This window comes from Chlorocebus sabaeus, chromosome 1 (genome assembly GCF_047675955.1).
Source record: "Chlorocebus sabaeus isolate Y175 chromosome 1, mChlSab1.0.hap1, whole genome shotgun sequence".
NCBI lineage: Eukaryota > Metazoa > Chordata > Mammalia > Primates > Cercopithecidae > Chlorocebus > Chlorocebus sabaeus.
Genome location: NC_132904.1, coordinates 48714161 through 48741205, shown reverse-complemented (window position 1 = coordinate 48741205; position 27045 = coordinate 48714161). Strand labels below are relative to the sequence as shown.

At 36.6% G+C, this 27045-nt stretch overlaps 1 protein-coding gene across 21 annotated transcripts in view; it reads right to left on the bottom strand.

Moving 5' to 3' along the window:
- The window catches only part of SOX6 (SRY-box transcription factor 6), a 655459-nt gene that overhangs the window by 129073 nt on the left and 499341 nt on the right, over positions 1 to 27045 (bottom strand). For 12 of the 21 annotated variants that reach the window (XM_008005772.3, XM_037997531.2, XM_037997530.2 and 9 more), the window contains 2 exons: positions 20706 to 20829; positions 327 to 406 (listed from right to left, as the gene is read on the bottom strand). In XM_008005772.3, the coding sequence (XP_008003963.1) occupies positions 327 to 406; positions 20706 to 20829 (204 nt within the window). The remainder of the gene's footprint in view (positions 1 to 326; positions 407 to 20705; positions 20830 to 27045) is intronic. The other 9 variants (XM_073018057.1, XM_073018041.1, XM_037997527.2 and 6 more) reach the window with 1 other exon arrangement.

The following is a 27045-nucleotide window of genomic DNA, read 5'->3' as shown; positions in this document are numbered from 1 at the left end:
ATAAGTGGAGACATAGATGAAAAACTGACAAGGAAAAACCTAACGTGTATGCAGTAACAACTAGCCATTGAAATTGTAAAACTATTCACTCATCTGATAGAGAATACATAGTATTAAGTCATAATGTGATTTTTTTCCTTTAAAAATATTGAAACTGGCAGTTTTCTCTTCTATTTGCATTATGGTAAGCACATAAGGTGTTAATCCTTTTGGGCTATGCTTAAAAAATTATTTAACATTCAGGCCATTATTTAGCATACAGCTGGTTAGCAGTTTTCCACTAAAGTACTGGCTCATATCCCACATTTTTTTCTTCTGGCACTTACCTGGAGCTGTAAAGGGCTGAGTCCAGAAGCAGCAGCAGCTGCCATTGTTGATGGAATGAACTGTACGGGGTAGTTATCACCTGTCGGAAAGAACAATGCATACAGGTTTAGACAATGCACAGGGAATTGCAGCAGACAAGTACAAACATGGTCCTTGGATTGCCTGAGCTTTACAACATTGCTCTAAGCCCAAACATCTGCAGAAACAAAAGGCTTAGTTGGGCACAGACTTGCAGTGCTGCCTTGGAACTTTTGTTAACAGATAGCTGGTAGGCAAACTGGCAAAACATGAATGTGATGTTAAAAAAATTAAATGTGCAATTCAAGCATGTTCACTCCATTACGAATCTTGTAATACATCATTTTTTAAGAGTAAAAAAAATATCTTAAAGCCAGGCTGACACTCAATACACTGGGAAAGCATTGAGGCTTTTATATTAGAACAACAAAAAGTTTTGGCTTGGTAGGCAAGGCAGAGTATTAGAGTGCAAAAAGGGCTCTGAGCTATTGACTGCTCATAATTCTAAACTTTATTTATTAAACAAGTTTAAAAATTAAAAAACACAACCTCTTCAATATGATAGGACCAAGAGGACAGCTAATCTTATCTTCCAGTATTCTGTGAAATGTCTGGTATCCCCCTAAGTGTAGAAACCATGTTTGTCTGGATTAACCTCTGGTACTGAACTGGTGGATCCTAGTAAAGAATCATGCATACTAAGCACTTATCAGACATATTTTGATGATGCTTTGATTAAATAACCACACATTTTACATGGAATATCTGTACTAAACGCCTGGTAAAGATTGAGTATGGTTCAGCAAAGATGAACGCCATATCTTAATGTGTTTCTAACTCCAGATCATTCCTAAAAAGGGACATGGAAGTACCTTCTGTGACCTAAGAACTGTGTGCAGTAACCTGAAGAGCTAAAATAAAGTAAGGAGGAACATATCATGATGGTGGTAACTGAAATAAAAATTAGTACGTATGGATAAATTTCACAATATCAGTGATTTAATGCAGTATCACTTTGGCTTCAGCTACTTATTTAAAGTCAGTGTTATGTACTATCTCTAGGCTATATTTTAATAGCCTGTTCCTCCACACATTTTTGACATTTATAATAATCATGCTGTTTTGCATGAACTTTCCACACTGAAAGCTGAATGTAATAATGAATAGATAGACTAGAAAGAATCTCAGTAATAAAGGTAGTCAACTGGAAAGCAAGAAAACTTTTTTTGGGGGTGGGGGTATGGACACTAACACCTGGAGCTTTCCTGGTGACTCTGGTTCCTGGGAACTCATCCTGCTTGCCATATGAAATGCTACTCAGCTGGCCCAATGTAAATGTTAAGTTGCTTTCACTTTTAACAAATTGTTAGCTTCTAATCTACACAGTCTCTTTGCATCATATCCATAATACCTCATCAGACCATTGAGCACAGTGTGTGCTTGTACACAGTCCAGTAACAATTGGCTTCTGATTGCATATGGAGCGCTGCTACAATGCATTCACTAACACTATATTGTGCTGGTCTCCTACGGAGTAATGTTCAAAATATCTGATCTTGTTTTTCTCCTTCCATGAGGTTGATTTTGGTTTGCAGTACTATATGGGCTTTTTAAAAAAGATAACTAGGCCAAATTATTTTTTATAGTAAATGACTGTCACTTTATGCTTAAATAATTCTACTGATCTTCTTGATATTTAAACTAAATTATCTGAAGGAAGAATAACCTAATCTAAGTCAAATAGTAATTATTTGGTAGATACAAGTTTTAAAAAATCACAAAACGATGCTGAATTAATGATGCTTCAAAAATAGGGGAAAAAAATCACCATTCTAACCATTGACATGGACTGCCTCCTGGAACGTTTTAGAGCTGTTCTTTCTTTAAATATCATGCATTATTCATACTAACTCTAAACCACAACCACCCTCCCTGTAAGTTTAATACCAGTTGCTTTATTTGTACTAAAACATTTTTCATGTCAAACATATTTTTAAAAAAATCAAACTCTAAAAGAATTCCCTGGGGCACACCTTTTTTCATAGCTGTCATGCTTCTATGCTATGAAATAGCTTTTTTTTTTTTTTTTTTTTTTTTTTTACAGTTTTTGGCTTGCCAGTTAATTTATTACTATCTCTACCACACCTTATAGTACTTTCCAGCTCACCTGCTGGCTACAAACAGCTTTCTTTCCACTGCTGACAGGCATATTTTAAAAACATTTTTAACTTTTATCCTTCTTTGAATCTGTATATCTGAATATAATCTTTAGAAAGCTATTTCTCCATAACATATCATTGTTTCAACATTAAAAGTAAAAATGAATACATTAGAGCAACAGAGTATATAACAGAGAATGATTAGAAGAAAGAGAACAAGGAAAAGGCAGGAGGGGTAAAAGATGAGGCAGAAGAAGAGGGGGATTACAAGTAGAACAGAAAAATTTAAGAGGGAGAGGGATTTAAGGGTATTGTAAAGTTTAGTTTTTTTAATAACAAAGTTACACGTTTCCCCTATGCGGCTCTAATTCTCTGTGTAAGTCAATCAAGAAAAAGTTCTCAGCGCCTGACTTGGCAAGGAATCAGTCAACATGTTGTAGCAATTTTTTTCAAATTTGTCTCTGGATTTGAAATGCTTTCATGAGGACCCATTCTTTTAAAATTTGTACATGGAAGGGGAAGCTTGTTGAAACTGGTTGGCTTTATGTCCTACTGTAATCTGGCCCTTGCTACCTCTAGTGTAAGAAGACAACTTTCAAAAACCAATTTGAAAAATAATGTCCATTCTGTAAATCCAGTTTTCCAGCTTTGTAAATATTTCAACTGATGGCTTTTATCTTAAGAGTACAGAACAAAGACAAAGTAGGATTTAAAACTTATGGAAAATTTGCTTAACATTAGTTTCACTTGTCAGAATAGGCAGCATTCCTTTGGAATCAAAACAGCAAGAGTACCTAAATGAGAGAAAATAAATTCTTAAATTTTCATAGAAACTGACATGAAGCAGAAAATTAGTAAAATTTAATGGCAGGAGAAGGGGTGTTTGTACTAAGAACCTACAACCCATTAGATTCAGGCTACCTCCTGCAAGAATACTTTTAATTTGAATAATTCAGATATAAAGTCTACCTTTTAAAAATAGCCAAAAATCCCATGGGTAAAAGTCTGTCAATTTACTTTCATTCTTCAGAAAGACAAAGGACTGGGATAGTTGCAGTATCCTGAGATAGTAACTTCAGACATGAACACATTGAAGAAATGATTTAGAAAGTTTGGAAGGAGTAGAGAGAGGAAAAACAAACAAACAAAAAACAACAAAAAAACAAACAAAAAAAAACAGAACTAGAAGACAGGACTCAAAAGATTCTTCAATAACTGCCCCAAAGTAGGAATTCAGTCTCATACCTCATTTCCCAGCCTCCAAAACAGAAGAAAAATATGTTACACATCCCTAACTAACTCAGAAATTATTGTGTGCTAGCAACATAAATGATAATAAATTGCCAAACAACTGTAGAGCCCACCTTTATGAGCTACAGCCATTCTTGTTATAATATGAACATATTTGAATCACAACCACTGTTGCAAACTTGAACATACCACTTAGCATAGATCTTGCCTGGATGCATGCATTTGGTATAGCAAAATATTACAATTCCTCTATACTCCGAGGGAATGCCATAAATCTGCATTTGTCTTTATGCGAAACCACACTGCAGTAAATGTTAGCAGGTAATAGGTGACACATTTAAAATTCTAAAAATAAAACAAAAGTTTCCATTTGTCCTGAGGACAAATGAAAAAATTAGCATGGATTATAATATATATTGCTGAGATAACTATGTTGTTATTTCTCCTGCTAAATTTCTCCTTCTGTACTCATCAAAGAATAGATCAATGATGAAAAGAGTCTTGACCTCAGAATTTCTTCTAAGATCATCTGCAGTGTTTTTTCTACCCTTAAGAAAGCTAAGAATCAAGACTCAACCTTACTTTTTTCACTTATTTCACAGTTGCATCCAAACCCTTAACCAATCATCTGAAAATCTGTGGAATTTGTCACAATGGCAATTAAGTAAGTGAGTGTGAATGAACTCATGTAAACTCATCCCCATTACATAAAATCGATTTTAAAAATCTTCAGTTTCATACTAGGGATGCAGGGATAGCTTAACATATGTAAATCAATAAACATGATACACCACATTAACAGAATTAAAAACAAAACTCATATGATCATCTCAACAGATGCAGAAAAAGCATTTAACAAAATCCCAACATCCCTTGGTGATTAAAATCCTTAGCAAAATTAGCATAGAAAGGACATACCTTAAAGTAATAAAAGCCATCTACAACAAACCCACAGCGAACATTATAGTGAATGAGAAGAGTTGAAAGCATTCTCCCTAAGAACTGGAACAGGACAAGGATGCCCACTTTCACCACTTCCATTCAACATAGCACTGGAAGTCCTAGGAAGAGCAATCAGACAACAGAAAGAAAATGGGGGCTCCAAATCGGTAAAGAGGAAGTCAAAGTGTCGCTGTTTGCTCATGATATGATTGTATACCTAGGAAATCCTAAAGACTCATCCAAAAAGCTCCTATAACTGGTAAATGAATTCAGCAAAGTTTCAGGACACAAAATTAATGTACACAACTTAGTAGCTCTGCTATACACCAATAGTGACCAAGCTGAGAATCAAATCAAGAATTCAACCCCTTTCACAATAGCTGCAATAAAATAAAATAAAATAAAATACTTAGGAATATACCTAACCAAAGATGTGAAAGAACTCTACAAGGAAAACTATAAAACACTGCTGAAAGAAATCATAGATGATATAAACAAATGGAAACATTCCATGCTCATGGTTGGGTAGGGTCAATATTTTAAAAATGACTATACTGCCAAAAGCAATCTACAAATTCAATGTAGTTCCCATAAAAATACCACCATCATTCTTCAAAGAAGTAGTAAAAAGAATCCTAAAATATATATGAAACCAAAACGAGCCTGCATAGCCAAAGACAGACTAAGCAAAAAGAACAAATCTGGAGGCATCACATTATCTGACTGCAAACTATACTATAAGGCCATAGTCACCAAAACAGCATGGTACTGGTGTGAAAATAGGCACATAGACCAATGGAACAGAATAGAGAACCCAGAAATAAAGCCAAGTACTTACAGCCAACTGATCTTCGACCCAGCAGACAAAAACATAAAATGGGGAAAGACACCCAATTCAACAAATGATGCTGGGATAATTGGCAAGCCACATGTAGAAGAATGAATCTGGATCCCCATCTCTCACCTTATAAAAAATTCAGCTCAAGATGGATCAAATACTGAAATCTAAGACCTGAAACCATAAAGATTCTAGAAGATAACATTGGAAAAAACCCTTCTAGACATTGACATAGGCAAAGAATTCATGACCAAGAACCCAAAAGTAAATGCAACAAAAGCAAAGATAAATAGATGTGACTTAATTAAACTAAAAAGCTTCTGCATAACAAAAGAAATAATCAGCAGAGTTAACCGACAACCCACAGAGTGGGAGAGAATCTTCACAATCTACATATCCAACAAAGAACTAATATCCAGAATCTACAAAGAACTCAAACAAATCAGCAAAAACAAACAAAACAAAACAAAACAAAACAAAAACAAAAAAATCGCATTAAAAAGTGGGTTAAGGACATGAATAGACAATTCTCAAAGGAAGATAAACAAATGGCCAATGATCATACTTTAAAAAACGCTCAGCATCACTAATTGTCAGGGAAGTGCAAATCAAAACCACAATGCAATACCACCTCACTCCTACAAGAATGGTCATACTAAAAAAAAAAATCAATAAATAATGATATTGGCATGGATGTAGTGAAAAGGGAACACTTTTACACTGTTGGTGGGAATGTAAACTAGTACAAACACTATGAAAAAGACAGTGAAGAGTTCTTAAAGAACTAAAAGTAGACCTACTGTTTGATCCAGCAATCCCACTACTAGGTATCTACCCAGAGGAAAAGAAGTCATTACATGAAAAAGATACTTGCACATGCATGCTTATAGCAGTAAAATTTTTACAATTGCAAAAATATGGAAGCAGCCCAAATGCTCATCAATTAACACATGGATATTTATTAATATATATATACACACACACACATACACACACCATGGAATATATATATACATATATATATACACACACACACACCATGGAATAGTACTCAGCCATAAAAGGGAATGAAATAATGGCATTCACAGAAACCTGGATGGAACTGGAGACTATTATTCTAAGTGTAGTAACTCAGAAATGGAAAATCAAACATCGTATTCTCTCTCACATGTGAAAGTTAAGCTATGAGGAATGCAAAGGCATAAGAATGATACACTGAACTTTGGGGATTGGGGGAAAGGCTGGGGGATGGCGAGGTATAACAGACTACACATTGGGTACAGTGTACACTGTTTGGGTGATGGGTGCACCAAAATCTCAGAAATCACCACTATTGAAATCGAAAAAATGAAAAAAAATAAAAATAACACAATAAAAATAAAAAATTAAAAATAAAAAAAAAACCTTCAAAGTTCTTGCCTTCACGACAGCTCATCAATGATATAGCCTCCCTGTACAGAGGAGAACACAGTTAAAATTATTGACCTTTAAAAAACTAGGTTAGCTTACACAGCTGAACATATTTTCTTCCTGGACCCCAACACTCTGATTTAAAAATTAGGGTGCTTTTCTGAAGAACCTCAGAAATGCTTTGATTCTAAGTAGATCTATATTTAAATAATCAAGTATTACAATAGCAGTTCATATCTCTGCTTTGAAATACTCTGGAAGAGACAGAAATGAGTGGCTTTACAAGATTTCGTTTTCATAGCACCACATGTAAAAAACAAATTTTATTCACCGCAAAAGATCAGATTTTCTTAAGACAAAGGCCCCAAGAGTATGAAGTATCAAATCAGAGAACTTCAGTCTGAATTCTATCTCCACTATTTCTAGATGTGGAACTCTTGGAAAAGTTAGCTATTTTGAGTATCAATTTCTTATTTTCTTTTAATAAAACAGAGATGATACCATTTGTTACCACTTATATCTAAGAGTTGTTATGAAAATTAAATGAGATTACACACACACAGATACACAGGTTGGGGAGTATCTTGGAAAATAAATGGTGCTCAATAAATGCTAACTAAAACAAAGAAATTAAAAAGAAGCCCTGAATAATTACACAATCATAACAATTATACATTAACCAATTCAACACCTAGAAGAAATGGACAAATTCCTTAAAACATGCAAATTACCCAACTCAAGAAGCAATAGGAAACCTCAACAGACCTATAACAAGTACAGACAGTGAATCAATAATCAAAGACCGCTCAATAAGGAAAAGCCCTGACCTAGATGGCTTTACCAATGGATTCTGCCAAATGTTTAAAGAAAAATTAATACCAATCCTTATCAAACTCTTACAAAAAAAATGAAGAGGAAGGAACACTTCTAATTCATTTTACAAGGCTAACATTATCTTGATACCAAAACCAGATAAGGATATCACAGGAAAAGAAAGTTACAGTCCACTATCCCATATAAATATAGATATAAAAATCCTCAACAAAGTATTAGCAAAACAAATCCAATGGCATATTAAAAGAATTACTTACCAAGGCAAAGTGGAATTTATCCCAAGAATGCAAGGGATCAAATCAGTGTCAAGCATTACATTAACAGAATAAAGGGGAAAAAAACCAACATGATCATCTCTATTGACACAGAATAGGCATCTGACAAAAATCTAATATTCCATCATAAAAATTCTCAGAAAACTAGTAATAGAGGAAAAAGACCTTGGCATGATGAAACCTGTTTATAAAAAGCCTACAGCTGGCCAAGTGTGGTGGCATGTGCCTATAGTCCCAGCTACTTGGGAGTCTGAGGTAGAAAGATTGCTTGAACCCAGGAGTTCAAAGCCTCAGTGAACTATGATCATACCTCTTAATTCCAGCCTGGACAACAGAGCTGGACCCTGCTTGTTAAACAAACAAACAAACAAACATCCACAACTAACATCATATTCAAGGGTGAAAGACTGAAAGCTTTCCCCTTAAGATCCAGAAAAAGACAATAATGCTCACTTTCACTGCTGCTATTCAACCTTTAGTGGAAGTGCTAGCCACTGCTATTAGACAAGAAAAAGAAATAAAATGTATCCAAATTGGTAAGGGAGAGGTAAAACTATTTGTATTTGCAAATGACACAATCCTATAAATAGAAAATCCCAAAGAATCCCTGAGAAAGCTACCAGAGTTAATAAATTCAGCAAAGTTGCAGAGTATAAGCTTAACACACAAATATCAGCTGTGTTTCTAAACATCAGCAACAAACAACCCAAAAGAAAATTAAGAAAACAATTTCATTTACAAAAGTATTAAAAAGAATTAAACACTTAGGGATAAATCTAACCAAGGAGGTGAAAGATTTGTACATTGAAAACTATAAAACATTTTTGAAAGAAATTAAAGATGACATAAATAAATGGAAAAGCATCTGTGCTCAAGGGTAGGAAGATTTAACACTGTTAAGATGGCAATACTACCCAAAGCAACCTGTAGATTCAAAGCAATCCCTATCAAAATTACAACAACCTATTTCACAGAAATGGAAAAGCCAATTCACAAATTAATATGGAATTACAAGAGGTCCCAATAACTAAAACAATCTTGAAAAAGAAGAAGAAAGTTGGAAAGCTCACAGTTCATATTTTACCACAAAGCTACGGCAATTAAAACAGGATGGTACTGGCATAAGGAGAGAGAGAGAAAGAGATATGCATATATATATGTGTGTGTATATATATCTACCAATGAAATATAATAGAAAGCTCAAAATTAAAACCTTTACATATATAGTCAATTGATTTTTGACAAAGGTGCAAAAACCATTGAACGGGGGAAGGGATAGTCTTATCAACAAATGGTGTGGGGAAAATTGGACATCCACGTGCAAAAGATGTAAAACAACAGAAAAAGGTTCTACCTTACACAATATACAAAAATCAACTCAAATGGATCAAAGACATGGATCAAAGACATAAACTTAGAAGCTAAAAAAATAAAACCCTTGGAAGAAAACATAGTGATAAATCTTTATGACATTGAATTTGGCAATGATTTCATTGATATAACATCAAAACTACAGGCACCAATGGGAAAAATGGATAAATTGGACTCTATCAAAATTAAGAACTTTAGTATACTAAAGATACTATTAAGAATGCCAAAAGACAAATTACAGAATGGGAGAAAATATTTGCAAATCATGTATCTGATAAGGTATTAATATCCACAGTACACAAAGAACTGAAACTCAACAACAACAAAAATCCCAACTCAAAAATGGGCAAACTACTTAAATAGACAACTTTCCACAGGAGATATCCAAATGGCCAATAAGCACATGAAAAGATGATTAGCATCATCAATCATTAAGCAAATGTAAATCAAAACCGCAATGAGATACCACTTCACACCTACTGGGATAATAATAAAAAAATTTAATTGAAAATAACAAGTGTTAGCAAGAATGTGAAGACATTGGAATCCCCTTACATTTCTGGTGGGAATATAAAATGGCATGGCTACTGTGGAAAACAGTAGCCATAGAACTTCATGTGATCCATTAATTCAACTCACAGGTATATATCCGAAAGGATTGAAAGTGGGGACTCTGACAAACATTTCTATAACCATGTTCATAGAAGTATTATTCATAATAGCCAAAAGGTAGAAACAAACTAAGTGCCTATCAACAGATGAACAGATAAACAAAATATGGTATATATACACCATGGAATATTATTCAGCAATAAAATTATATTTTAACATATGCTACAATATGGATGGACCTTGAAATGCTATGCTTACCGAAATAAGCCAGATATAGATAGATAAATATTGTATTATTCCAATTATATGAAGTACCTACAATAGGGAAATTCACAGAGAAAGATAATAGAATAGAGATTACCAGAGACTAAGGGTAGAGGGATAGAGAGAAGTATTTAATGGCTACAGCATTTTTGTTGGGTATGATGAAAAAGTTTTGGGTATGGATTGTGGTGTTGGTTATACGATATTGAAAATATATTAATGCCACTGAGTTATATACTTACAAATGGCTAAAATAATAAATATTATATTACATATATTTTACTGCAATAAAAAAGAAGTATTAGGTATACTTGTAAAATTGTTTTTGGTCATTGAGCAGAGGGATACTATGACTCAGTCTAATACTCAGCTTTTAGACTGCATTTCCAAAGGATAAGGATGTAGTTTAACGGGCTAAATTTACTCAGTTTCACCATCAGACTTTACTCACAATCTTAGTGCTTTATCATTTTCAGAGAACTTTTATATATTTTACCAAATTTAATTTTCTTTTTTTTTTTTTTAAATTATACTTTAAGTTCTAGGGTACATGTACATAGCGTGCAGGTTTGTTACATTTGTATACTTGTGCCATGTTGGTGTGCTAAACCCATCAACTCGTCAGCACCCATCAATTCGTCATTTACATCAGGTATAACTCCCAATGCAATCCCTCCCCCCTCCCCCCTTCCCGTGATAGGCCCCTGTGTGTGATGTTCCCCTTCCTGAGTCCAAGTGATCTCATTGTTCAGTTCCCACCTATGAGTGAGAACATGCAGTGCTTGGTTTTCTGTTCTTGTGATAGTTTGCTAAGAATGATGGTTTCCAGCTGCATCCATGTCCCTACAAAGGACACAAACTCATCCTTTTTTATGGCTGCATAGTATTCCATGGTGTATATGTGCCACATTTTCTTAATCCAGTCTGTCACTGATGGGCATTTGGGTTGATTCCAAGTCTTTGCTATTGTGAATAGTGCCACAATAAACATACGTGTGCATATGTCTTTATAGCAGCATGATTTATAATCCTTTGGGTATATACCTAGTAATGGGATGGCTGGGTCATATGGTACATCTAGTTCTAGATCCTTGAGGAATCACCATACTGTTTTCCATAATGGTTGAACTAGTTTACAATCCCACCAACAGTGTAAAAGAGTTCCTATTTCTCCACATCCTCTCCAGCACCTGTTGTTTCCTGACTTTTGAATGATCGCCATTCTAACTGGTGTGAGATGGTATCTCATTGTGGTTTTGATTTGCATTTCTCTGATGGCCAGTGATGATGAGCATTTTTTCATGTGTCTGTTGGCTGTATGAATGTCCTCTTTTGAGAAATGTCTGTTCATATCCTTTGCCCACTTTTTGATGGGGTTGTTTGTTTTTTTCTTGTAAATTTGTTTGAGTTCTTTGTAGGTTCTGGATATTAGCCCTTTGTCAGATGAGTAGATTGCAAAAATTTTCTCCCATTCTGTAGGTTGCCTGTTCACTCTGATGGTAGTTTCTTTTGCTGTGCAGAAGCTCTTTAGTTTAATTAGATCCCATTTGTCAATTTTGACTTTTGCTGCCGTTGCTTTTGGTGTTTTAGACATAAAGTCTTTGCCCATGCCTATGTCCTGAATGGTACTACCTAGGTTTTCCTCTAGGGTTTTTATGGTATTAGGTCTAACATTTAAGTCTCTAATCCATCTTGAATTAATTTTCATATAAGGAGAAAGGAAAGGATCCAGTTTCAGCTTTCCACTTATGGCTAGCCAATTTTCCCAGCACCATTTATTAAATAGGGAATCTTTTCCCCATTTCTTGTTTATCTCAGGTTTGTCAAAGATCAGATGTCTGTAGATGTGTGGTATTATTTCTGAGGACTCTATTCTGTTCCATTGGTCTATATCTCTGTTTTGGTACCAGTACCATGCTGTTTTGGTTACTGTAGCCTTGTAGTATAGTTTGAAGTCAGGTAGCGTGATGCCTCCAGCTTTGTTCTTTTGACTTAGGATTGTCTTGGAGATGCGGGCTCCTTTTTGGTTCCATATGAACTTTAAAGCAGTTTTTTCCAATTCTATGAAGAAACTCATTGGTAGCTTGATGGGGATGGCATTGAGTCTATAAATAACCTTGGGCAGTATGGCCATTTTCACGATATTGATTCTCCCTATCCATGAGCATGGTATGTTCTTCCATTTGTTTGTGTCCTCTTTTATTTCACTGAGCAGTGGTTTGTAGTTCTCCTTGAAGAGGTCCTTTACATCCCTTGTAAGTTGGATTCCTAGGTATTTTATTCTCTTTGAAGCAATTGTGAATGGAAGTTCATTCATGATTTGGCTCTCTGTTTGTCTGCTACTGGTGTATAAGAATGCTTGTGATTTTTGTACATTAATTTTGTATCCTGAGACTTTGCTGAAGTTGCTTATCAGCTTAAGGAGATTTTGGGCTGAGACAGTGGGGTTTTCTAAATATACAATCATGTCATCCGCAAAGAGGGACAATTTGACTTCTTCTTTTCCTAACTGAATACCCTTGATTTCTTTCTCTTGCCTGATTGCCCTAGGCAGAACTTCCAACACTATGTTGAATAGGAGTGGTGAGAGAGGGCATCCCTGTCTTGTGCCAGTTTTCAAGGGGAATTTTTCCAGTTTTTGCCCATTCAGTATGATATTGGCTGTGGGCTTGTCATAAATAGCTCTTATTATTTTGAGGTATGTTCCATCAATACCGAATTTATTGAGCGTTTTTAGCATGAAGGGCTGTTGAATTTTGTCAAAAGTCTTTTCTGCATCTATTGAGATAATCATGTGGTTCTTGTCTTTGGTTCTGTTTATATGCTGGATTATGTTTATTGATTTGCGAATGTTGAACCAGCCTTGCATCCCAGGAATGAAGCCCACTTGATCATGGTGGATAAGCTTTTTGATGTGCTGCTGAATCCAGTTTGCCAGTATTTTATTGAGGATTTTTGCATCGATGTTCATCAGGGATATTGGTCTAAAATTCTCTTTTTTTGGTGTGTCTCTGCCAGGCTTTGGTGTCAGGATGATGTTGGCCTCATAAAATGAGTGAGGGAGGATTCCCTCTTTTTCTATTGATTGGAATAGTTTCAGAAGGAATGGTACCAGCTCCTCCTTGTACCTCTGGTAGAATTCAGCTGTGAATCCATCTGGTCCTGGACTTTTTTGGTTGGTAGGCTATTAATTATTGCCTCAATTTCAGAGCCTGCTATTGGTCTATTCAGGGATTCAACTTCTTCCTGGTTTAGTCTTGGAAAAGTGTAAGTGGCTAGGAATTTATCCATTTCTTCTAGATTTTCTAGTTTATTTGCGTAGAGGTGTTTATAGTATTCTCTGATGGTAGTTTGTATTTCTGTGGGGTCGGTGGTGATATCCCCTTTATCATTTTTTATTGCGTCTATTTGATTCTTCTCTCTTTTCTTCTTTATTAGTCTTGCTAGCGGTCTGTCAATTTTGTTGATCTTTTCAAAAAACCAACTCCTGGATACATTGATTTTTTGGAGGGTTTTTTGTGTCTCTATCTCCTTCAGTTCTGCTCTGATCTTAGTTATTTCTTGCCTTCTGCTAGTTTTCGAATGTGTTTGCTCTTGCTTCTCTAGTTCTTTTAATTGTGATGTTAGAGTGTCAATTTTAGATCTTTCCTGCTTTCTCTTGTGGGCAATTAGTGCTATAAATTTCCCTCTACACACTGCTTTAAATGTGTCCCAGAGATTCTGGTATGTTGTATCTTTGTTCTCATTGGTTTCAAAGAACATCTTTATTTCTGCCTTCATTTCGTTATGTACCCAGTAGTCATTCAGGAGCAGGTTGTTCAGTTTCCATGTAGTTGAGCGGTTTTGATTGAGTTTTTTAGTCCTGAGTTCTAGTTTGATTGCACTGTGGTCTGAGAGGCAGTTTGTTATAATTTCTGTTCTTGTACATTTGCTGAGGAGTGCTTTACTTCCAATTATGTGGTCAATTTTGGAGTAAGTGTGATGTGGTGCTGAGAAGAATGTATATTCTGTTGATTTGGGGTGGAGAGTTCTATAGATGTCTATTAGGTCTGCTTGCTGCAGAGATGAGTTGAATTCCTGGATATCCTTGTTAACTTTCTGTCTCGTTGATCTGTCTAATGTTGACAGTGGAGTGTTGTAGTCTCCCATTATTATTGTATGGGAGTCTAAGTCTCTTTGTAAGTCTCTAAGGACTTGCTTTATGAATCTGGGTGCTCCTGTATTGGGTGCATATATATTTAGGATAGTTAGCTCTTCCTGTTGAATTGATCCCTTTACCATTCTGTAATGGCCTTCTTTGTCTCTTTTGATCTTTGATGGTTTAAAGTCTGTTTTATCAGAGACTAGTATTGCAACCCCTGCTTTTTTTTGTTCTCCATTTGCTTGGTAAATCTTCCTCCATCCCTTTATTTTGAGCCTATGTAGGTCTCTGCATGTGAGATGGGTCTCCTGAATACAGCAGACTGATGGGTCTTGACTCTTTATCCAGTTTGCCAGTCTGTGTCTTTTAATTGGACCATTTAGTCCATTTACATTTAAGGTTAATATTGTTATGTGTGAACTTGATCCTGTCATTATGATATTAACTAGTTATTTTGCTCGTTAGTTGATGCAGTTTCTTCCTAGCCTCCATGGTCTTTACATTTTGGCATGTTTTTGCAATGGCTGGTACCGGTTGTTCCTTTCCATGTTTAGTGCTTCCTTCAGGGTCTCTTGTAAGGCAGGCCTAGTGGTGACAAAATCTCTAAGCATTTGCTTATCTGTAAAGGATTTTATTTCTCCTTTACTTATGAAACTTAGTTTGGCTGGATATGAAATTCTGGGTTTAAAATTCTTTTCTTTAAGAATGTTGAATATTGGCCCCCACTCTCTTCTGGCTTGTAGAGTTTCTGCAGAGAGATCTGCTGTTAGTCTGATGGGCTTCCCTTTGTGGGTAACCCGACCTTTCTCTCTGGCTGCCCTTAAGATTTTTTCCTTCATTTCAACTTTGGTGAATCTGGCAATGATGTGTCTTGGAGTTGCTCTTCTCGAGGAGTATCTTTGTGGCGTTCTCTGTATTTTCTGGATTTGAATGTTGGCCTGCCCTACTAGGTTGGGGAAGTTCTCCTGGATGATATCCTGAAGAGTGTTTTCCAACTTGGTTCCATTTTCCCCCTCACTTTCAGGCACCCCAATCAGACGTAGATTTGGTCTTTTTACATAATCCCATACTTCTTGCAGGCTTTGTTCATTTCTTTTTCTTCTTTTTTCTTTTGGTTTCTCTTCTCGTTTCATTTCGTTCATTTGATCCTCAATCGCTGATACTCTTTCTTCCAGTTGATCGAGTTGGTTACTGAAGCTTGTGCATTTGTCACGTATTTCTCGTGTCATGGTTTTCATCTCTTTCATTTCGTTTATGACCTTCTCTGCATTAATTACTCTAGCCATCAATTCTTCCACTTTTTTTTCAAGATTTTTAGTTTCTTTGCGCTGGGTACGTAATTCCTCCTTTAGCTCTGAGAAGTTTGATGGACTGAAGCCTTCTTCTCTCATCTCGTCAAAGTCATTCTCCATCCAGCTTTGATCTGTTGCTGGCGATGAGCTGCGCTCCTTTGCCGGGGGAGATGCGCTCTTATTTTTTGAATTCCCAGCTTTTCTGCCCTGCTTTTTCCCCATCTTTGTGGTTTTATCTGCCTCTGGTCTTTGATGATGGTGATGTACTGATGGGGTTTTGGTGTAGGTGTCCTTCCTGTTTGATAGTTTTCCTTCTAACAGTCAGGACCCTCAGCTGTAGGTCTGTTGGAGATTGCTTGAGGTCCACTCCAGACCCTGTTTGCCTGGGTATCAGCAGCAGAGGCTGCAGAAGACAGAATATTGCTGAACAGCGAGTGTACCTGTCTGATTCTTGCTTTGGAACCTTCCTCTCAGGGGTGTACTCCACCCTGTGAGGTGTGGGGTGTCAGACTGGCCCTAGTGGGGGATGTCTCCCAGTGAGGCTACTCAGGGGTCAGGGACCCACTTGAGCAGGCAGTCTGTCCCTTCTCAGATCTCAACCTCCTTGTTGGGAGATCCACTGCTCTCTTCAAAGCTGTCAGACAGAGTCGTTTGCATCTGCAGAGGTTTCTGCTGCTTTTGTTTATCTGTGCCCTGTCCCCAGAGGTGGAGTCTACAGAGACAGGCAGGTTTCCTTGAGCTGCTGTGAGCTCCACCCAGTTCGAGCTTCCCAGGGGCTTTGTTTACCTACTTAAGCCTCAGCAATGGCAGGCGCCCCTCCCCCAGCCTGGCTGCTGCCTTGCGGTTAGATCGCAGACTGCTGTGCTAGCAATGAGGGAGGCTCAGTGGGCGTGGGACCCTCCCGGCCAGGTGTGGGATATAATCTCCTGGTGTGCCCACGTGTGCAGTATTCGGGTGGGAGTTACCCGATTTTCCAGGTGTTGTGTGTCTCAGTTCCCCTGGCTAGGAAAAGGGATTCCCTTCTCCCTTGCGCTTCCCAGGTGAGGGGATGCCTGCCCCTGCTTCAGCTCTCGCTGGTCGGGCTGCAGCAGCTGACTAGCACCGATTGTCCGGCACTCCCTAGTGAGATGAACCCAGTACCTCAGTTGAAAATGCAGAAATCACCGGTCTTCTGTGTCGCTGGAGCTGGGAGTTGGGGACTGGAGCTGTTCCTATTCAGCCATCTTGCTCCGCCCCACCAAATTTAATTTTCACATCCACATTGAGTAGTGAACAAATCATGACACATTTCTTAGATGACAAAAATTTGAGGTTCAGCAAGATTAAATTACATGTTCAAGTAAGGATGAAACAAAATAATCGATGTGAAATATTTAGCATAATATTTGGCACAGTAACCAATCAGTAAGCTTTAGCTGTTATTATTATCATATACTATCATATTATAACTAGTGAGTAAATGGAAGACCCAGGAGCAGGCAGACATCCTGTTCCTAGGACCTCTTAGGAAACTTAAAGGGTGCTTTCTAGCAGCAATCATATAAAAAATTCCAACTACATAAAGCAATGGGTCAGCTAAGTCAAGTCTGAAGTATGAAGGGGGCTACTCATCATTTCTGCTTTTCAGGCAAGCTGATCTTGATCTGATATACACATCAGCAACTGTGAAAGAGGCTTTATCTTTTAATTTTCTCCAACATTTGTGCTCAAACGTATCTCTTACTCTTGATTGCCGCACCTCTCTGTATCACAATGTGAAAGAGCAAAGCAACCAAAAGTCTGTGGTTTATGTTCTGGGCTCTGATGATGAGTTCCTATCAAGAAATATGTCTCTAATTATAGAACCTGTAAAATACTAAAAAAAAAAAAAAAAAGGGATTAAAACTCAATAAAGCTATTTCTAGAGAGAACAATCTGAAAGATGCAGTCCTGGAGCTGAACAAGCCCTGTGGGCAACATGCCCCCTCAGCAACCCACTGAGGTGGGAGAGCTTGCCTAGTGTTTACTCCATGCCGGGACTCTGAAATGCCCATAGGTACATTTCAAATCACGGAGTAGGGAGTGAAGGCCTATAACCCTAAATATATTTGCTTACACTGTCTTCACATGGATTCAACTTTAACAAACAGTGAACGTCCCCCCAAGGTAGTCTTTGCTCTCTAGAAATCAAGACAATTATTCAGTCAGCTGAAGGCAGAAATACCATGAAATCATTTCAGATACGGGAAAATGGAAAGGGGAAAAAAAAGGAAATTTATTTTTTTAATTTATAAAGACCAAGGTAGCACTTGTTCATCCTGTTGTTTAGGGAACCAGAATATAAATTTATGTCACCAATTCAACATTTTCTTTCAAAACTTTAGTCATTGTTGTCTCACATACATTTTTCTTTTTCTTTTCTTTTCTTTTCTTTTGAGATAGGGTCTTACTCTGCCGCTAAGACTGGAGTGCTGTGGCAGAAACATGGCTCACTGCTGCCTCAACCTACCGGGCTCAAGCAATCCTCCCACATCAGCCTCCTGAGTAGCTAGGACTACAGGTGCACACCACCATTCTTCACTAACTTTTTAATCTTTTTAGAGACAAGGGCTCACTATGTTGTCCAGGCTGGTCTTGAACTCCTGGGCTCGAGTGATCCTCGCACCCCTCAGCCTCCCAAAGTGCTGGGATTACAGGCATGCACCATCACGCCCAGCCCTCATATACATTTCAAGTGAAGTTACCATAGCTCAGTTTGGGGCAAAAATAAGTTGTATTGTACTTGTCCAGTTTCCAGTCCAATAGCAGTCTCTTCACCTAATTCATGTTAATGATAAAAACACTGCATAGATTAAGTCTCCTGAGGATGCAATTTCTCTACTAATAGCATAAGAACATATAATTTTAATCAATTTTACATATTTTTCATATATAATAAAGCCTACGTTAGCCAAAATACTGAAAGAATTAGAGTTCTGATTAATTAAATTGTCTGACATAATTTAGGAGTCACACGAAAGTAAACACTTTTTTTTACTCACCTTCCTTATAATTAAAACTCTTCCTACATCTCCAAACCCATTGTCCTGCCTTATCCAACAGAGTTTAACCAACATAATCAAATACGGCTTTGTTACCCCAGGACACTAACTCTAAGCTGTCCTTTGTTCAATGGAAGTAACTAATTTCTGCACAATATTGTCACAATTTCTGTTTTTCTCAGTTACATATTATAATCCCATTAATGCTATTTGAGAAGACTTTTGAAAAATGGTCTAAAATCACTATATATATATAACAATATCTTCCTCCATGAAAAGTGGCAGTATTGTTTCAACAAAATTAGGCAAGTAATATAGTTACAAGATGTCTACGTCTAACAGAAAATAAGATGGATACCTGATTTTGAAATGTGCATAAATTTAACTTTGAAAACACTGAAGTCAAATAGAGAATTTCCACATATAGTTCATTTAAAATATTTCTGGGACTGGTACAGGAGTGTCAAACTCAAATTCAGAATAGAACAGTAAACTTGGTTTACTTCCAAAGGAAGTCGAAATGAAGAAGTAGTTTAGAATGACTTATAGAGATCACAGGAAGACTGAACCACTGCACTGAAAAAAAAATATTCTCTGAAAAAAATATGCCAATTTCATAGGTAAGTATAACTTGTTCTAAAAATCATGCTCTAGAAAAATGAATTTTCAACAATTTGAATGACATAATTTTCTCTCAGGTATCCAAAAACCTTTTGGTAATGAGTTTGATTCATTTATATGTGAGGAATTTTCAGACAGTCCTTAAACTCGCCAATCTCATTCACATCTCTCCTCCTTGAATCATTCGTGTTTTGCCACAGACATCCTACCTTTTCTTACAAAGAAGGAAGTTCTCTATCAAATACAAAAGAGTAATCAATGGCAACAAGCAACTAAAACAGATGCTAAAATGCACTAGGCTTGTTTTTATGCTATTTAGTAAGCTCTGTTCTCCAGAATTTTAGTAAAGTGATTTATATTTTATTATTGCTTTAAGCATATTAAAATGCCTTTGTTCACTTTATAAAACATATACACAAAGAAACTGCTGCACGCAGATTTGTTGTACTCAGATTTGATGGTTAATATAATCAGGTTAATATGTTAAAAAGAACTTGACACAGAAATTATTAATGAGTAGAACAAGGTCACTACTTCTGAGCTGAGGTCACTTACAAAGAATGCACAAATGAAATTAAGGTTGACTTTTATTTACTTGACTATCTTCTTACATTGGATTCCTTTGGCAACATATCTTTAAACATTTAAAGCCCTGTTTACAAGGAGGTTCTGAAAGAAGCTTCAAACCATTATGAACCTAATTGAATTCCCCAGGAGTCCAGTAAACTCAGAGGAAAAAAGAAAAATCATAACATTTGCTAAATCATCTTAAAACATATTTCACTGCAAGGTTACATGACCTGTTTTTTGAGGTTTAAAAATGAATGAAAAAATACTGAATACTTCATTATTTAGATGAAAATCAAAAACAATTTTACCTATTAGTGGTAAGCTAATTAAATCAGTCTAGTTTTAATTATTTTTCTTAGAGAAGTCTGACAACAAACAATAACATTTTATACTGTATGTGATCACTTTCCCAGAGTATAACAGTTCTCACAAGGAGAAAAGGATCTTTAACCAAAAAACAATTATTCACAGCAAAAGTATGAGAGAGAGCTGACAAAAACATTGTAGTCCCCAGGGAAAGTAGTATCTTATCTGTGAATTCAAGACAAATTCAAGTGGAAGAAGAGAAAGTAAAAGTTTTTAGCAACCAATTAGTTTATTACAATGCCCGCTCTTCCCAATTCTAATTTTACTTTAAAATAAGCTTTTATGATATTTTTATTCATAGTTCCCTCACATGCTCCTGTGTTTGTTGGAGTACTGAGCAAAAACATGTAGATCTGAGCATTTCCAAAAGAATGTTAAATCCCTCTCTACTTACCTGGTTTGTATGTTATTCCAGGGGGGAAGAGGAATCCCTGTTGGGCAGCAGCAGCTGCTGCCAGGGTCCGCTGGTCATGTGGAAAAATTGGGATCATGAGCGGAGGCATGTGACCCTGAACCTGCTAAACAGAAGAGAGCCTATGATCAGACAGGGAGCAAATGTATGCCAAGAAGAATTTGTTTTTCACTTCTGGTGGTGTGCTGGTACCCACACAGCCACCCACCTCTAACCTCATTCCAAATCTGCAATCTGAGAAAATTCAGTAAAAATCCACCAAATCTCTTTTCTGAGATGCTAATAGCATACCGAAGACGTAACTTCGTTGTGAATTTGCCTCGTCGCTGCTTCCACCAAACTGTGGTTAATGGTTTTCCTTTCTCTTGACTTTTTTCCCTTTTATTTTTTCTTTTAAACAAAGAACTAGAAGAAACAAGTTTGCCTCTTTTCTAGTACTGTACAATGTTGAGAGGTTTTGCCCTTTCACCTGCTTTGCATTCTGTGCTTTCTTTCAAAAACAGTATTTAGTATCCATGGTCAGAAAATAATGTCTAATTGTTATATATTCTAAAAGCTGCATCTCCCCAGTTTAGGTATCTTATTTCAAAGCCTCACGGCATTATGTTAAACATGTAGCTCTTCAGATTTAAGGCTACTACATCTTGGCTCCCAATTAAAGTAATATTCTTTGCCATACACACCTTGATGTAACATATAAATTGCTTGTCTGGCTAAACAGTTTTACAGCTTTATGCACTACCATGTAGCTCAGTAATTATGGAGTTGTATTCAGAGAGCATTTCATAATAAATTCTACTATATCAAATTTCATTTGACCTCAATAAATGTATCAAAGAGCACAAAAATGTAAAATAGAAAAATCTTTACTCTATATCAGTATTTGTATTCCATATAAAGAAAATAAGAGCTATGACAGAATCACGCTTGTGAAAATTACATTTTAATTTCCTAGCTCCCTTCTTTACTCTACGTATGCTGCCCGAATTCCAGGACAGCATGACAGGAAGGTTTTGTCCTGGCTTTAGGGCACAGTTTTATAGGTTGAATACAGGACTTTTCTTATTTAAAGACCAAAACTAAGATATGCCCAAAAAATTATCTTTAAGTTCAAACAGGGTATTTAGCCTTTTCACTGGTATAAAAAGGCTACATTATATCTTATTTAAGATACAAACCTTTACCAGTAATTCTTCTAACCCCAAACCCTTCCCTGTCTAAATTCCTAAATCTTCTCTTTAGGCAAAATTCCACACACTGGCTAATGACCCTGTTTAATTAGCACTGACTTGCCTTGTCCTGTCCCTATTCCCTTCATAGCCAGGGACACAGTGCAAAAAATGCTTCTGTGTGGGTCTAAGAGGTTTCATTTTCCAACAGTTTTTCTCTAGGGAAAGCCCTAAGATGTGGGTTAATAAAGGGCAAGCAAAAAATAAACACTTTACAGGATTTTTCTGAATTCATTTCTCAAGAAAATCAACTTATAATAAAAAGGTCTTTGTGCAATTACTACCTTGCCAGTGGGGCGTGAAAGAAACTAGCTTTGAGCAGCTATTTCTTCCATTTTAGCTGAGGTAAGCCCAAGTTTCGTACATTAGAGTACAAACTAAGCCTGCTTAAATTGGAGCTGATCCCCTAGTGCCCAGGTCTTGCCTTTAACCCTGAAGAAAAGCACCGGGCTTGCTGTTGAACTCCAGCTTGTTGGACCCTAATGCAAACCTGAGATGTCAGAAACGAGGGCACTATTCTATGCCAGAAAATAAGACACAGTATTTTTGTATATGGGTTACAATTGTTTGGTACAAGAGTACATCAAAGGAAATAATTTCATTTTCCTCCAGAAATATGGCCCTAATATGTACCTAAAATACAGCACGGATGGCTTCTACTCTAAAAAGGGAGAATAAGAAAGTGAGGAGTCTGGATATTATATTTATTTATTGTTTCTTTCATTTCAAAAACATTTATTATGTTATTATTGAGAAGTAGCTGAAGATGTTTCAACATTTAGCTTGAGAGATAAAAGAGGTAAGGTTATCTTCAAATACTAGAAAGAATAATGTATGGAAGAAGGATTGGATTAAGACTGAATGGTTAACAGAGGGCAGAACTAGGCTCAAAAGAAGAAATTTCATGGAAATGAAATTCTAAGAACTTTCTAGTAATAAACTATTCTATAGTCACTCTGAGTAAAAAGATGGTATGTATCTTTTCCCTAGAGATGGTCAAGTAAAGAAAGGCTGTATAACCCCATATGTTAGAGATATGTAAAGCAAACACACAACGAAAAACCTGATTATATAATAACCTTATGGCCTTCCCAACTTTATAATTCTATGATTGTTTAAAAATCAACATTAAGATGATAGTGTGATTACAACAATTCCTTCATTCGTTTATTATGCATTTATTCATTGAGGATTTACTAGGTGCCTTTAAAGGCCTTGTTGGCAAAAAGTCTGAACTTAAATCTATATGCTGTTATTTTCTTGACTGTGTAATCTTGAACAGTTACTTAATTGTTCTGAGTCTATTTCTCATGTAAAAACTGAAGCTAATTATACTACCTTACATGATTATTGTGAGGACTAAACAGACAATAAAAGTAACTCTTGTGTCACAGTACCTGACATAATAGTAATGCAGTATCACAGTAAATCCTTGTTAGATCCTTGTTCTTTTCTTATATGGTTTGCATATTCAGCGCTAGAAATTATCAAATTACTGATAAAACAAACAATAAAACAAGCAATAGTTGATCTTACTTATAACTCTACTTTAAGAAAGAAAACACGAGCCAACTAAATAATTCAGTTTGGCAGGCAGAGGCTTGTCATGCTTAGCAGACAACATGCCTCACAGAGCATTATCCCATCCCAAGTATCTAGAAAACCATGAGAAAGAAGAGGCGGGAATACATGTTCATTTGAACATGTATTTGGGGCTCTTTGGTGTTATTTATTTAACAGCATCTTAGAATGAAAACATTATTTTATATTGGTCACCCAAGCTCTTCAGATCATGAGACAACAGAAAAAGGTCAATAGCAATTAGAAACCAGACCTTAATTCTTGAATCTTAGTGTCTTAACTTACTCCTTTTGTAACTTTCCATCTTCATGATATAACTAACCAAACTCTCGGGTTCATTTTTAATGCCAAAGAGCTGTAGGTGTTTCATATTAACATAAGCTGTAAGAATTTAGGTAAATTCATTTCTGTTCATCATACTCTGCAAAGAAAGCTATGTTAGAAACTTCAAATACTAAATATTAGCCCAGAGGCTATTCGATAACTTGAGAGACAAAGTAAATAAGCAGGAGGTCAGAGGACATTGTGAAAGCAAGAGTAATGATAGAAACATAGAGTTGGAATAGAACTTGGAGATGACCTAACCTAGCAGTTCTCAAAGTGTGGTACCTGACCAGCAGCATCAGCAATATCTAGAAAGTTTTTTAAAATGCTAATTCTTAAACTCTACCCCATACCTACTGAATCAGAAAACTCTGGAATTCAGTCCAACTAATTAAATTTTAGGCTAAAATTTAATTTAGGACAGTGATTCTCAAACTTTAATGTGGATCACAATCATCCACAGGGTTTGTTAGAACACAGATTGCTTCCTTCTCTCCCCGTGCTCTGTCAAGAGTCTTTGAATCAGTAGATCTGAGGTAGGGGTCTGAGACTGTACATTTCTAAAAAGTTACCAGGTATAGCTGGGGCTGCTGGTCCAGGAGTCATTCTTTGAGAATCACTAATCTAATCCAAAGCTCACAATTTACACATAGGAAAACAGGGGGCTAGAGAAGGTAAAAGATATAAGCCTACGGTTACAGTGTCATGACACAGCTGGATTCAGAGTCCAGAAAGGCTAATCACCCTGTCCAGGGTTTTTTCCATTACATCAGATGGACTTCAGTGATAGAAAAGGGAGAAATCACTGGCTGCACTGTTTTGGCAAAGAAACCCTGGAAGTCCCCAGCTGAAAATAATTTTGTGTTTCAGCAGCATATTGCTGGAGTTTGGATACTATGAATGTTGTTCAATTTCCAATAAATTCCTTCCTATTTTTTATTTTATTTTAATATTTTTATTTTATTTTACACAGAACACACTGATCTCAGTATTTACCATCATTAATTCCAGTAGTTTGTTACCATACATTGATTAGCAATGATCATTTTGTTCCAAGGAATAAAATTGACTTTAACTTATTTTAAGTAAAACAATAAACTTATTTTAAGTAAAACGATGTAAAAATGTCAAGTACTCTTTATTAAAGAGAAGCCAGAATATTCAGTAGCTAGTTAGACTCTAGCCTGAGAAAAGGTGATTAAAAGTTCTTCTTATGTCTAATTACATAAGTAATAATTAATAGTAATGATGATGATAATGATGATGATGATGACCACAGCAGCTAATAGTTTTCCATGTTTTCTATATGTCAAGCACTGGAAAAGTGATTTACATACTCTATCTCATTTAATCCTCAAAACCCTGTAAAGTACTTACTATTATTATACTTATTCATTTAATGAGAAAAACAAAGCCATGTGAGGTTAAGTAACATAACCAATTAAAAAGCAACAGAGTCAGGACTCAAGTCCAGATATGTCAGGGTCAAAGTTTGTACTTTTAATAACATATTATATTAAGCATGAAGTCATCTTTCAAAAAACAGATCGAAGATAAGGAATATGATTATCGGTGATAGTAATATAATTGTAGGTTTGCATGTTGTTGTAATAAAGAATACAGAGAGATCACATGGATCCTTAATCCAGTTTCCCCAAATGATAACATCTTGCAAAACTATAGTATGATAACACAACCAGAGTACTGATATTGATACAATCCAACAATCTTATTCATAGTTACCTAGTACAAGGGTCTCCAACCTCTGGGCCATGGACCAGTATCAGGTCTTGGCCTGTTAGGAACTGGACCACATAGCAGGAGGTGAGCAGTGGGCAAGCGAGCATTACCGCCTGAGCTCTGCCTCCTGTCAGATCAGCTGTGGCATTGGATTCTCATAGGAGCACCAACCCTACTGTGAACTGCGCATGTGAGGTACCTAGGCATGCTCCTTATGAGAATCTAATGCTTGATGATCTGTGGTGGAAAAGTTTCATCCTGAAACCATCTCCCCTCCCCTACCCAGTCTGTGTAATAACTGTCTTCCACAAAACTGGTACCTGGTGCCAAAAAGGTTAGGGATGGCTGCCCTAGTGTGTTAAAGAAATTATGTCTTTAAAACAAGCAAAGGCAGTTGGGCACGGTGGCTCATGGCTGTAATCGCAGCACTTTGGGAGGCCAAGCCGGGTGGATCAAGAGGTCAAGAGATTGAGACTATGCTGGTCAACATGGTGAGAACTCCATCTCTACTAAAAGTACAAAAATAAGCTGGGCATGGTGGTGCGTGCCTGTAGTCCCAGTTGCTTGGGAGGCTGAGGCAGGAGAATCGCTTGAACCCAGGAGGCAGAGGTTGCAGTGAGCCAAGATCATGCCACTGCACTCCAGCCTGGTGAGGGCGAGACTCCATCTCAAACAACAACAACAAAACAAACAAACAAAAAAACAAGCAAAGGCAACAAGGGTCTATCAACAAGGGTCAATACTTCTAAATGCCATCTTCTATAGAATGCTCATCAATATGATCCAATGCAAGTGATATTCGCAGAACGTATAAATTACAGCAACAACTTTTCCCTCTCATAGCTTTCCATTTATTATACTTACTAAAAGAGTGTCGGTTGAATGTGGAACAGAAATGGAAAGCAAGAGCAAGGTAAGGGGAAAAGACAAGAAAAGAGGCTTGGTGGCCACCTAAGAATCACGCAAGCATCCAGGATATTTTACTTTTATGGAAGTTGTGCATTAAAGTCACTGCACTGAGTGTCAGTGCTTAGGGCAGATAAAGAATTCTGAAGATACAGAAAAGCCCCATCCTGCTATGAAGAATGTAATCCTGCCTTTCCTCTACTTTCCCATCATCCCGTTTTCCCATTTGGTGACATACCAGGAAAGGCAATCACATTGGAAACAGCAACCCCCAAAAATATTCTACTAAGAATAAAAAATAACAGAATTCTCCTCACTCCATAAAGACTGACCAGTCTCCACATGTCTTTTCCAAGAAGTTATCAAAATTTCAAATAGCATCTTTTTTTCTTGAAAGTGTAACATTCCCAAATCACAAATTCAGAGATTATTTAATTATCCTATAGATGAAGAAGTAAAACCGATTTTGTTAGCACAAAGAGCAAAATTAGATGTGGCCAAAATATATCTCTGAGCATGAAAACGGTGTTATTTTTATCGCT